Here is a 12,576-nt window from a genome sequence, read left to right as displayed (position 1 = left end):
GTGACCCCGCGCTGTTAACATAGCGGCGTGCCAGCGGAGACAAGGTAAGAGAAGTTACAGAGAGGCCTTGCGTGGTCCCCCGGCATTTCATTTAATTGCTTTGAGGAAGAGCCTGGTTGCTCACCCCTGGTTTAAAGGATACATACATGTTTCATGTTTTGACAGCTGCATAGGGTTTACAAGTTATTCAATCCAATCAATTTAAAACACCTGTTGTGGAGTGGAATGAGCGTGTCCAAGGATAGTTGTGTAAGGCAGACTTTTTTCAATTTTTTTACACATACATAATTTTTCATTATTTTATACTTTGGTGTCATTTCAACAGTTGTAATCAGAATATGATGATGAGACAGTGCCAAAGCATGTACAGCAAATGCAACCAAAATTTAGAAAATCAGTTACTATATTTAAAAATACTATAGATATATGGAATTAATTTATTATAAGTCACACAGTATTTTTGTTCCATAGGTCTTCAGCAACTCAAAGAGAAGCCAAAAGAATGGTCTGGTATATACAAACTTTCACCATTGTCAGGTGGTGGACTCAAGAATACAGAGAGCTTGGATCCAGATGTGCAGCTGTGTCAACGTGTTGAAAGTACCATCATTGAAATAATTAACATTAGTGTTACAGGAGTGTAGATAACTTTTTTTTTTTGTGATGCTTTCACTTAATACTTTACCCTACTGTACTTTATTGTAATAAATAGCGAAGATGCAGCGTTAGACAGAACAGAGAGCAAGGCTAAAATCTAGTGAAAACTGGTATTCTGTGGGTGCTTATTACGCTTTACTGCATTCTCTTGTTTAATTAATTGACCTGGTGTACTGAAACCATTAGGCTCAGACTTGCTTAAGATTTGTTCAAGTGAATAGACCTGAAGGTGTTCTATGTCTTTAAACTAATGTGGCCATAGTTGGTAAAATAATCTGTTTTACCATGTGTTACTACTGAATGCTTACCGTGGAACGTGTAAATCCTATACTATTCTATTATTAGTACATAAATCCTACAGAAATGAACACTTCAGGTGTGTGTGTGTGTGTGTGTGTGTGTGTGTGTGTGTGTGTGTGTGTGTGTGTGTGTGTGTGTGTGTGTGTGTGTGTGGTGACTGAGTAAACTTTTTTGCTGTACTTATTATAGGTAAGTTATAAAGAAAGGCCCAAGTTAACATCCTACAGGGTACAGCTTGACTACAAATAGGAACCAGTCATTAGGATTGCATAATGACAACCGTCAGTGGTTACAGGTTACATACGAGTCCTGGTAGTTGGCAGATATTTAATTAATCTACAGGTACAGGCATTTTGAGACATACGGCCATGAATTGTAAAATGATGCACAGCATTACTTTATGCTCCTACTGTTTCAAAACTGTTAGTCTTTTAGAGAACAAACCTCTAAACATTTTTAAATATTATTTAAAACCGCAATCCCAATGAAGATGCCTTAATGAGTTTATCATATAATATTAAAACCATGATTCCCTTCCCCCCTCCCCCCTCCCCTTCATCCTCCTTATCTCTGGCGTCTTGAGGTTTGCTATGGTAACCTATAGTCTGCACTTTGTTATGGGAAATCTCCATTTTAACCTTCCGGTCACTCAATACTTAAATATGCTTCTATCTGCTGAATGGAGCCTTGGGATAAAAAAAATAAAAACACTTTAGATTCGACAAGAAAAAATATAGTTAAAAAAACAAACTGTAATCCGCACAGACTGCTGCTTTAAAGTTTGTATTGTGGTCTTACACAGACTAAAATCTGTACTGCTACTCTTGTGGTTACAGCTTCTAGAAACTCATGTTTCAAACTCAAGGCAACATTGGTGAGCATCTTACTTTGAGGCCTACACATGAAACATTTGCATTTTCATTTTATATCTGTGCAGCATAAGGGTTTAAAACCCCCACCAAATAAAACCTAATTGAAATGAATTGGTAATACCAAGAACACGTTCCATCATACTGTATTAAGTTTAGAAGCATGGCTACTTTCTGTTCAGATACCGTGTTACCTATATAAATAATAAACAAATTATTTGTAATCATGATTTTTTTTTTGTCAGCATAAATTGTACATGTTATTTTCCCCACAAAAAACATGAACTGTATTTGATTTTATAAAGTTGATAACTTTTTATACCAACTTGATTCATGCGTCTTTGTACAATCGGGCATCATTAACTCGTTTGGTTACTTAATAATAATTTATCCAATACAGAAAGCTGCAATAAATGCTATATGTGGTAATTGATGCGTCACAAAGTAAGCTCACAGAAGCATAAGTCCATTCAGAATGAATCCAATATTCAGAACATCTGTATTATGACAGAGATTAACACCCCAGGGAGGAGTGGGGACCTACACTGGCGACCAAATTTATTCTTACTTGGCTAGCTCCGCGAATTTCAGAGTATCCCGGTGATGTGCGGTTTTGTGTCATTTTCTCCCGGGGTGTATAGCGTTATTTCCGCGGCTGTGATTTAAGCATTTTATTCCGGCTGGCTGCAATACTGCAATGCCGTGTAAAAACGCATGGGGGCGCTTGCGAGCTGTTGTCTCTGAAGTCTAATACCTTCGCGGTTCAACCTGCAGTACACAGTCTGTGTGTGTGCGCGCAGTAATAGTAAAATTGCATATTTAATTTATTTTAAAGTACAGTAGGTGAGGGGGTTCCTAACATCTGGGGGGAAATGAATTTTAATTCTATGGTGAGTACTGTATTGTTGCCGTATTATTTTGGTGGGGCTGGCTGGGTACTTCTTTAGGGGGATGACCATTACTGTACTGTACATTAAAAGTTTTCTTTTTTTTTCCTCAGAAAAGAAAACGGCTAATGGGGGGATTTCGACGGATAATATTGTACTTTATGCTGATGTTTTCCGGCCGTACAGTATATTGCGTAATAAACCCTGATTAAATAAAACTATGCATTTATTCTACATATTCAGTATCGTTTCATTATTTGTCTTCCACAGTATACTGTACAGTGGTATACAGTGCCTAACATCTATGGGCAAAAAGAATTTTATTCCTAGGTGCCCTAGAACAGAAGTTCCCACGCCAATTGCCCGTGAACTTGACTGCGGCCCTAAGTAGTTCCCATGCCAATTGCGTGAATATAATGTAAAATAACCTGTTATGTGGGTCTGAGCGGGTTGAAATTTACCTGGTCCCCATGCGGGGGGGCCCTTGCCATAGTGGCAAAATATCAGTCTCCCAAGACCCCCGGAACCGGAGGTACCAAAAGACAGTTTAAAAGCACATTACCAAAGTGGCTTTTTTCTGCCATGCAAGTCAATGGCAGAAACCTGAACTTTAACATCACCCTGACTCCGTTCTGTTGCCACGAGAGGGTCGCAATTTGCCATGCAATCCTGCCGCAACTAGGACTACATGGTGCCCGAATATGAGCCCTCTAGCTCGAACAGAACCGGAGTTCTGGGTTCCAGGTTTCTGCTCATTGTGACTTAGCCGCTTCAAAGCTTTCTCCGCCATTTGCGCTCAATGGTAGGACCCTCCTCGCCGGTGTGACCCTTTCTCGCCGCCATTACTGCTCGGACCCTGTTGGGATCAAGTGAGGGGGTTCCTAACATCTAGGGGCCAAATAAATTTTATTTCTAGGTGCCCTAAAACAAAAGTTCCCACGCCAATTGACCTAGTTCCCACGCCAATTGCCGTAGTTCCTACGCCAATTGCGCAACCAGCCAGTAAAAAAACAGTGCAGCAAGCCTCTACAGTACCCAGTACATTTGTTACACTGGCAAAGCAGCAGATGGAAACAATGTGAGCCAATTCAACATGGTCTTTTATTGGTTATTTACAATATTGAAACATTTAAAGTGCACAGCAATTCAAAACATCAAGAAAACAAAAAAAATTTGGTGCATGGGGCAAAGGGAGTTAAAGTGACTTGCTTTTTTTAACCATCCATACACAATAATACATTCTGCAACGTTTATTAAATTCTTCTGCCTGCCACAAAACATTTTTGGTGCGTGGGGCACAGTGAGTTAAAGTGATTTGCTTTTTTTAACCATCCATACACAATAATACATTCTGCAGCCTTTATTAAATTCTTCTGCCTGCCACAAAACATTTTTGGTGCGTGGGGCACAGTGAGTTAAAGTGACTTGCTTTTTTTAACCATCCATACACAATAATACATTCTGCAGCCTTTATTAAATTCTTCTGCCTGCCACAAAACATTTTTGGTGCGTGGGGCACAGGGACTTAAAGTGGCTTGCTTTTTATGTGCTGTATTTGGGGGTTGTCTTTGGGGCTTTTATTCATCCAATTATTATGATCAACTGCCTTTTGAAATTACACTGCTGCTAACTACAGTATTTCAGCCACACACCTCCAGACTTTTTAATCCCTCCCTAGCCAAGCATATTTGCATTTGCATTGTGTTCTTAATCCGCCCATAGCCGAGCTTCAAACACAGTGCGATACGCCTGCGTCTAATCACACCACCCCCTTCCCCCAACCCTCAGAGGCCTGTTCTTTGAACGGTACTGTGATTCTTTCAAAAGTCCCCTCTCGAATTTGAAATGTAAATCTGATGTGCACATCACTGAGAGAATTGAGAGTACACTGATACAGTACAGTATTTCATCAGGGTGTGAAAATATTTGTCAGTCACTATGGTTTACAGTCACATGTTTTTAATACAATACAGTACAGTACATTCTTTAATATCTTTAAAATAAAAATATATAAATCCTGTATACTGTATACTGTAAGTACATACAGTACTGTATAATGTAAAATAACCCGTTCTGTGGGTCTGAGCGGGTTGAAATTTACCTGGTCCCCATGCAGGGGGACCCTTGCCATAGTGGCAAAATATCAGCCTCCCAAGACCCCCGGAACCGGAGGTACCAAAAGACAGTTTAAAAGCACATTACCAAAGTGGCTTTTTTTCTGCCATGCAAGTCAATGGCAGAAACCTGAACTTTAACATCACCCTGACTCCGTTCTGTTGCCACGAGAGGGTCGCAGTTTGCCATGCAAACCTGCCGCAACTAGGACTACATGGTGCCCGAATATGAGCCCTCTAGCTCGAACAGAACCGGAGTTCTGGGTTCCAGGTTTCTGCTCATTGTGACTTAGCCGCTTCAAAGCTTTCTCCGCCATTTGCGCTCAATGGTAGGACCCTCCTCACCGGTGTGACCCTTTCTCGTTGCCATTACTGCTCGGACCCTGTTGGGGTCAAGTGAGGGGGTTCCTAACATCTAGGGGCCAAATAAATGTTATTTCTAGGTGCCCTAAAACAAAAGTTCCCACGCCAATTGCCGTAGTTCCTATGCCAATTGCGCGACCAGTCAGTAAAAAAACAGTGCAGCAAGCCTCTACAGTACACAGTACATTTGTTACACTGGCAAAGCAGCAGATGGAAACAATGTGAGGCAATTCAACATGGTCTTTTATTGGTTATTTACAATATTGTAACATTTAAAGTGCACAGCAATTCAAAACATCAAGAAAACAAAACATTTTTGGTGCATGGGGCAAAGGGAGTTAAAGTGACTTGCTTTTTTTAACCATCTATACACAATAATACATTCTGCAGCCTTTATTACATTCTTCTGCCTGCCACAAAACATTTTTGGTGCATGGGGCACAGGGAGTTAAAGTGGCTTGCTTTTTATGTACTATATTTGGGGGTTGTCTTTGGGGTCTAATCACACCATCCCCCTCCCCCAACCCTTAGAGGCCTGTTCTTTGAACGGTACTGTAATGCTTTCAAAAGTCCCCTCTCGAATTTGGAAAACCTTTGTGAAACATGGGGAAACATGAGTAATGCACATTTATAAGAATATTAGTTAATAGTACAGTATACAGTATACAGTACAGTACTGTAATGTAGTGTATAATATACTGTACTGTACTGTATATACTGTATAGTAAAATTAATTTTTCTTTAGTCTTTCTTTATCTTTTCCTCATTCTGTCTGCAGTACAGTAGTTCATTGAGAGAGGAGAGGTTTTGTGTACATCATTGCTGCTGTTTATATACTGTACATATGACTTTACAAGCAGATTTGACTGGACACAACGCCCCCATCCCCCTAGGCCACCGGTTTTCCTGGACCGACAAGAAAACCAAAAATTAGTGCAGTTACTGTACTGTATTGTGGCAGAACTACTGTAGTAGGTGGCTGGTGCAGCTTTCTCTGGAAAGAAAAAAAATGGGGCAGTTAGTAGGCAGTTACTGTAGTACTGTCCAACTAGTGTACTGTATACCGTACTGGAACTACTGTATACTCTGACTACTGTTAAATTCTATGTATCTGTAACCTAATGGCTGGTGCTGCTCTCTCTGTCTCTGTAAAGAAAAAACTAACTACTGTATACTCTTACTATCTGGAAAGAAAAAATCTGTGCCATACTTACCTGTAACATACTGTACTGTACTGTACTTACAATACTACAGCACAGTACTACTTTCCTGATGCTTGCCCATTACGCGCGATGACAATGGGCAACACAGTGGCAATGTGGTCTATATATTTATTGCAGCGTTCCACGGTGAGTACATCCTTCCAAAAACTCAGTACGCCTTTCAACAACTCGTCCTTTTTGGAGGGTTTCACCACTTTCCGGATATGGTCGTTCAGCTGATGCCAGACCATTTCGATCGGATTGAAGTCTGGCGACCTGTCATTGGAAAGAAAGGACAATTGTTTTAAGAGCTAAAAACAGTGGGGAACAAAAATGGGACACGGTCTACTGCACTTACTCCGCTGGCGTCTTCACCCAGTTGATGCCGCGCTCAAGGATATGCGCCGTTGACGCGGTGTGCTTGGGATCGTTGTCCTGGTAGAAGCGGTGACCATTGGGGAAGTCTCGTGTGATGTATTGCACTATCTCGGGCACAATGTTGTCTTGGAAGTAAGCTTTATTCATGATTCCTATAGCAAGAAAAGAAAAGTGCTCAAAAAACTGCACAATAGTACAGTACAGTGCATATGGTAAGGCAACACTTGTCAAGTACAGTGCATTAGGCGACATTATATTTGATACATTTTACCTTCAAAGATGACAATGCATCCCGGTCCACGCCTAGAGATGGCACCCCACACATGCAGCTTCACAGGGTGTTTTGGCCGCGGCTTCAAAGATAAGCTACCTTTTTTGTGGAACGCAAATCGTGCAAATCTCTCCAGCGACACAGTAGACTCATCAGTGAAGATGCAATCCTGGAAAGTCTCCCCGCTGTCGATCCATGCCTGGGCCTGGAGCACTCTTTTGATTTTGTTTGCGTCCCGTATCATGGGGTACGTTCTGTAATGACAAGAAATTAAAAAAATTTGCGGCACAGTGCAGTACAGTTTGCGAAACAACACTTTTACCTTCTGTACTGTCCAGTACTAACCTCACACGTCCATATTTCCATCCAATGCTGCGTCTCATCTTCTTTATGCTGCTCTCGGATACAGTCAGATTGTGCTTTTCCTGCAGGTTGTATTTGACCCTTAATGCACTCCTCTCATCATTCTCCTCACTTATTTTGTCCACCAGAACAGTTGTCTCCCTACAATGTAAAGAAATTATATTGTTTTATTAATATGCAGCAATATAAAATGTATATAAATGCAATGTTGTAATATACTGTACAGTACATTAAATATAAATAGACAAAATATATATACTGTTGTAAGATTAATTGAAATATACAAAAAATGTATACTGCTGTACTATAAATATAAATAGACAAAATATATATACTGTTGTACTATAAATATAAATATACCAAATAAATCTACTGTTGTAATATTGTATTGTATGTCTTTATTTATATAGCGCCATTAATGTACATAGCGCTTCACAGTAGTAATACATGTGGTAATCGAATAAATAACAGATAATATAAATAACAGATCATGGGAATAAGTGCTTTAGACAAACATAACATTAAGGAAGAGGAGTCCCTGCCCCGAGGAGCTTACAATCTAATTGGTAGGTAGGGAGGACGTACAGAGACAGGAGGAGACAGTTCTGGTAAGTGCGTCTGCAGGGGGCCAAGCTTTATGTATCATGTGTTCAGAAAGTTCACAGTGCTATTCGTATGCTTCTTTAAGCAAGTGTGTCTTAAGGTGGGTCTTAAAGGTGGATAGAGAGGGTGCTAGTCGGTACTGAGGGGAAGGGCATTCCAGAGGTGTGGGGCAGTAAGTGAAAAAGGTTTAAGGCGGGAGAGGGCTTTAGATAAAAAGGGGGTAGAAAGAAGACATCCTTGAGCAGAACGCAAGAGTCGGGGTGGTGCATAGCGAGAAATTAGGGCTGAGATGTAAGGAGGGGCAGAAGAGTGTAAAGCTTTAAAAGTGAGGAGAAGAATGGAGTGTGAGATGCGGGATTTGATTGGAAGCCAGGAGAGGGATTTCAGGAGGGGAGATGCTGAGACAGATCTAGGAAAGAGTAGAGTGATTCTGGCAGCAGCATTTAGGATAGATTGTAGGGGAGACAGGTGAGAGGCAGGAAGGCCGGACAGCAGGAGGTTACAGTAATCAAGACGGGAGAGAATGAGGGCCTGAGTCAGAGTTTTAGCAGTCGAGCAACAGAGGAAAGGGCGTATCTTTGTTATATTGCGGAGGAAAAAGCAACAAGTTTTAGAAATGTTTTGAATGTGAGGGGCGAATGTGAGAGAGGAGTCGAGTGTGACCCCTAGGCAGCGTGCTTGGGCTACTGGGTGGATGATCGTAGTTCCAACAGTAATGTGGAAGGAGGTAGTAGGGCCAGGTTTGGGAGGAAGTATGAGGAGCTCTGTTTTAGCCATGTTGAGTTTAAGGCGACGGAGGGCCATCCAGGATGATATAGCAGAGAGACATTCAGAAACTTTGGTCTGTATAGCAGGTGTAAGGTCAGGTGTTGAAAAGTATATTTGTGTGTCGTCAGCATAGAGGTGATATTTAAACCCAAAAGATGTTATTAGGTCACCTAGAGAGAGTGTGTACAGAGAAAAGAGAAGAGGTCCCAGTATATAAATATACAGTACATCCTATTCAGTATATACCGTTGTAAGATTAATTGAAATATACAAAAAATGTATACTGCTGTACTATAAATATAAATAGACAAAATATATATACTGTTGTACTATAAATATAAATATACCAAATAAATCTACTGTTGTAATATAAATATAAATATACAGTACATCCTATTCAGTATATACCGTTGTAAGATTAATTGAAATATACAAAAAAAAATTTTTGTTAAGTTTTATAAATATACTTACGCGTTTGTTACCCTTGGTGCCTTTTTCCGGTCTCTGTTTTTTCCTTGTGCATGATAGCTCACGGTGGTTAATGGCACAACGAGGTCAGAAGTAGCTAACCAGCGTTGGATAGCAGCAATTCGGTGTCCGCTCCTGTACATCTCCTTCATTCGCATGCTGAGATCCTTTGAAATCTTTTTAACAGGCATTGCTGCGAGTGGAAAGAAATACAAACACAAGAATGTATATTCGATGTTTAGTCTGTGTATTCAACGTGCAGTCAATCCACAAAATGGATGGTGTCTTTATACGGTAATGACTCACATTAGAGTATGCCCACTTTCAACACCTGTACCTGGCCGCCATGCATAAAAGGTCACACACTTTGCATAGTCCACCACTCCAGGATCTTTATCTGAACTTGCCCTTGTCCACATACTGTACTGCATTGTGCCACCTGCTTCCATGGAGCATCCCCGGTTCTATGGACACAAGAACCCTCTCACCTCTGCCGTGCCTGTCATGCTGAAAAAGCGAAAGGCGGTTGCCGTTTCCACGCCAAGGGCAAAGCGACAGGCTAAGGCCAATAAAGAAAACCTTCTGCTGACCCCAAAGGCTAAAGGTTTTCTTAAACGTAAGCCTCATTATGTGAAGAAGATATACGCTAATACGCTCGCTACACAAAACGAATGGCAGCCAACCCATCGGACCCGCAGACCACTTCCACCCATATGCTTCGACGACTCTGCTGTAGCTGTCCCGGAAATCTTCATCCCGTCTTCTCCACCCCCATCTTCTCCGGTTCCATCTGACGACGCTGCCGCCTCTGAAATCCACGGGTCAATTTCTCCTTTGCGCTTAGATGACTCTGCTTCTCGCCCGGAAATCCAAAGGTCACCTTCTCCATCCCTCTTCGACGATGCTCCGCTTCTCCTCTACCGGGTATCCACAGGTCACCTCCTCCACTCTCCATCGATGCCGCTTCTCTCCATGGAACCCCCATCTCATCCTCCGTTGCACCCATCCCCCCAGATGTCCAGACGCCATGCACAAGAAGCAGCTCGTTGGACCGGATGCTGAATGGGATAAGTTTGGATCTCCCCGGGAATTCTATTGTGCTGGCAAAGATAGATCTGCTTCTGGAGACAATGCTAAATGTGGAGCAACGGATGCTACAAATGGAGCAAGGGATGGATCAACGGATGCTACAAATGGAGCAATGGATGGAGAAGATAGAGGCTGACATTGTGGGCATACATTATTTGCTCGGTGCTAATGCCCCTGTTTCCCCGACGCCGGAGCAGGAGGGTGACATGGATGTGATGAATGGGACCTTGGACCCCCTTCCATCACCAAGCGCCCCCCTCCACCACAAGATGTAGTGTACATGTATGCCGTTGAGGAGGACATGACAACCCCATCAAGACCACTCCAGGAGACAACACGGCGACCACGACCAGAGGAAAGCTTCCTCCCAGACATCCTACCATCGCCCATCGCCACAAGCACACCCGCTCCCAAAAGACCTACACCCGCTCGCATCGAAACAGTGCCCGACATCACCCTGCGCGATCTGCCACCGGGGCTCAGGGAGAAGTATAGGGTGATGAGTGCTGGTGTACCCCACAAGTATGCCTTGATCATTTTTAAGCACCAGGTTCCCTACACGTTGTACTGCGACTGGGTGTTCAAAGTGAACTACGATGGGAATCGCCTAAAAAAGGCCCTTCCTGCCAATTTAAGGAAAAACATTCTGGATGAAATGCGGCGCTTTTATACAGTTACAGATCCTGTAATGAAAGGCGTTAGAGACTGCATTAATGGCGTTTTGCGCCATGCAAGGAATCGGCCATGGATGGACAGTGTGGAGGACTGTCAGTGAGACCATACTGTTGTGCTGAACTGTATTGTACTGTACATGTTTTGCCCTACAGTACCTGCTGTACTTAAACAAAGGAGATGTTGATGTGTGTTTTTTTTCACAGGACATGCACAACTCCAGTCCCTGAGGGCCGCAAACAGGCACGGTTTTCAATGTTGCCCTGAAAACCTGCCCTGTTTGCTGCCCTCTAGGACTGAACTGGTGCAGGTCTGACTGACAGTGTTGGGCACCATCCCACTGTACTGTATACAGTACTGGGTTTCTTTAATAAAGGAGATGTTACTTAAAATGTCACTTTAACTCCCTTTGCCCCATGCACCAAAAATGTTTTGTTTTCTTGATGTTTTGAATTGCTGTGCACTTTAAATGTTTCAATATTGTAAATAACCAATAAAAGACCATGTTGAATTGCCTCACATTGTTTCCATCTGCTGCTTTGCCAGTGTAACAAATGTACTGTGTACTGTAGAGGCTTGCTGCACTGTTTTTTTACTGGTTGGTCGCGCAATTGGCGTAGGAACTACGGCAATTGGCGTGGGAACTAGGTCAATTTGGTGGGAACTTTTGTTTTAGGGCACCTAGAAATAAAATTTATTTGGCCCCTAGATGTTAGGAACCCCCTCACTTGACCCCAACAGGGTCCGAGCAGTAATGGCGACGAGAAAGGGTCACACCGGCGAGGAGGGTCCTACCATTGAGCGCAAATGGCGGAGAAAGCTTTGAAGCGGCTAAGTCACAATGAGCAGAAACCTGGAACCCAGAACTCCGGTTCTGTTCGAGCTAGAGGGCTCATATTCGGGCACCATGTAGTCCTAGTTGCGGCAGGATTGCATAGCAAATTGTGACCCTCTCGTGGCAACAGAACGGAGTCAGGGTGATGTTAAAGTTCAGGTTTCTGCCATTGACTTGCATGGCAGAAAAAAAGCCACTTTGGTAATGTGCTTTTAAACTGTCTTTTGGTACCTCCGGTTCCGGGGGTCTTGGGAGGCTGATATTTTGCCACTATGGCAAGGGTCCCCCCGCATGGGGACCAGGTAAATTTCAACCCGCTCAGACCCACAGAACGGGTTATTTTACATTATACAGTACTGTATGTACTTACAGTATACAGTATACAGGATTTATATATTTTTATTTTAAAGATATTAAAGAATGTACTGTACTGTATTGTATTAAAAACATGTGACTGTAAACCATAGTGACTGACAAATATTTTCACACCCTGATGAAATACTGTACTGTCTCAGTGTACTCTCAATTCTCTCAGTGCTGTGCACATCAGATTTACATTTCAAATTCGAGAGGGGACTTTTGAAAGCATCACAGTACCGTTCAAAGAACAGGCCTCTAAGGGTTGGGGGAGGGGGATGGTGTGATTAGACGCAGGCGTATCGCACTGTGTTTGAAGCTCGGCTATGGGCGGATTAAGAACACAATGCAAATGCAAATATGCTTGGCTAGGGAGGGAT

General features: G+C 42.4%; 1 protein-coding gene across 4 annotated transcripts in view; it reads left to right on the top strand.

Annotated features, from left to right (window-relative positions):
- INTS2 (integrator complex subunit 2) overlaps positions 1 to 2,147 on the top strand; it is a 337,549-nt gene extending 335,402 nt beyond the window's left edge. For all 4 annotated transcript variants that reach the window (XM_075589643.1, XM_075589642.1, XM_075589646.1 and 1 more), the window contains one exon: positions 472 to 2,147. In XM_075589643.1, the coding sequence (XP_075445758.1) occupies positions 472 to 644 (173 nt within the window). In that variant the 3' untranslated portion in view covers positions 645 to 2,147. The remainder of the gene's footprint in view (positions 1 to 471) is intronic.
- The last annotated feature ends 10,429 nt before the right edge of the window (positions 2,148 to 12,576 follow it).

Source organism: Ascaphus truei, chromosome 3 (genome assembly GCF_040206685.1).
Source record: "Ascaphus truei isolate aAscTru1 chromosome 3, aAscTru1.hap1, whole genome shotgun sequence".
Taxonomy (NCBI): domain Eukaryota; kingdom Metazoa; phylum Chordata; class Amphibia; order Anura; family Ascaphidae; genus Ascaphus; species Ascaphus truei.
The sequence above is the reverse complement of the archived record's forward strand: the minus strand, read 5'-3'. Positions and strand labels throughout refer to the sequence as shown.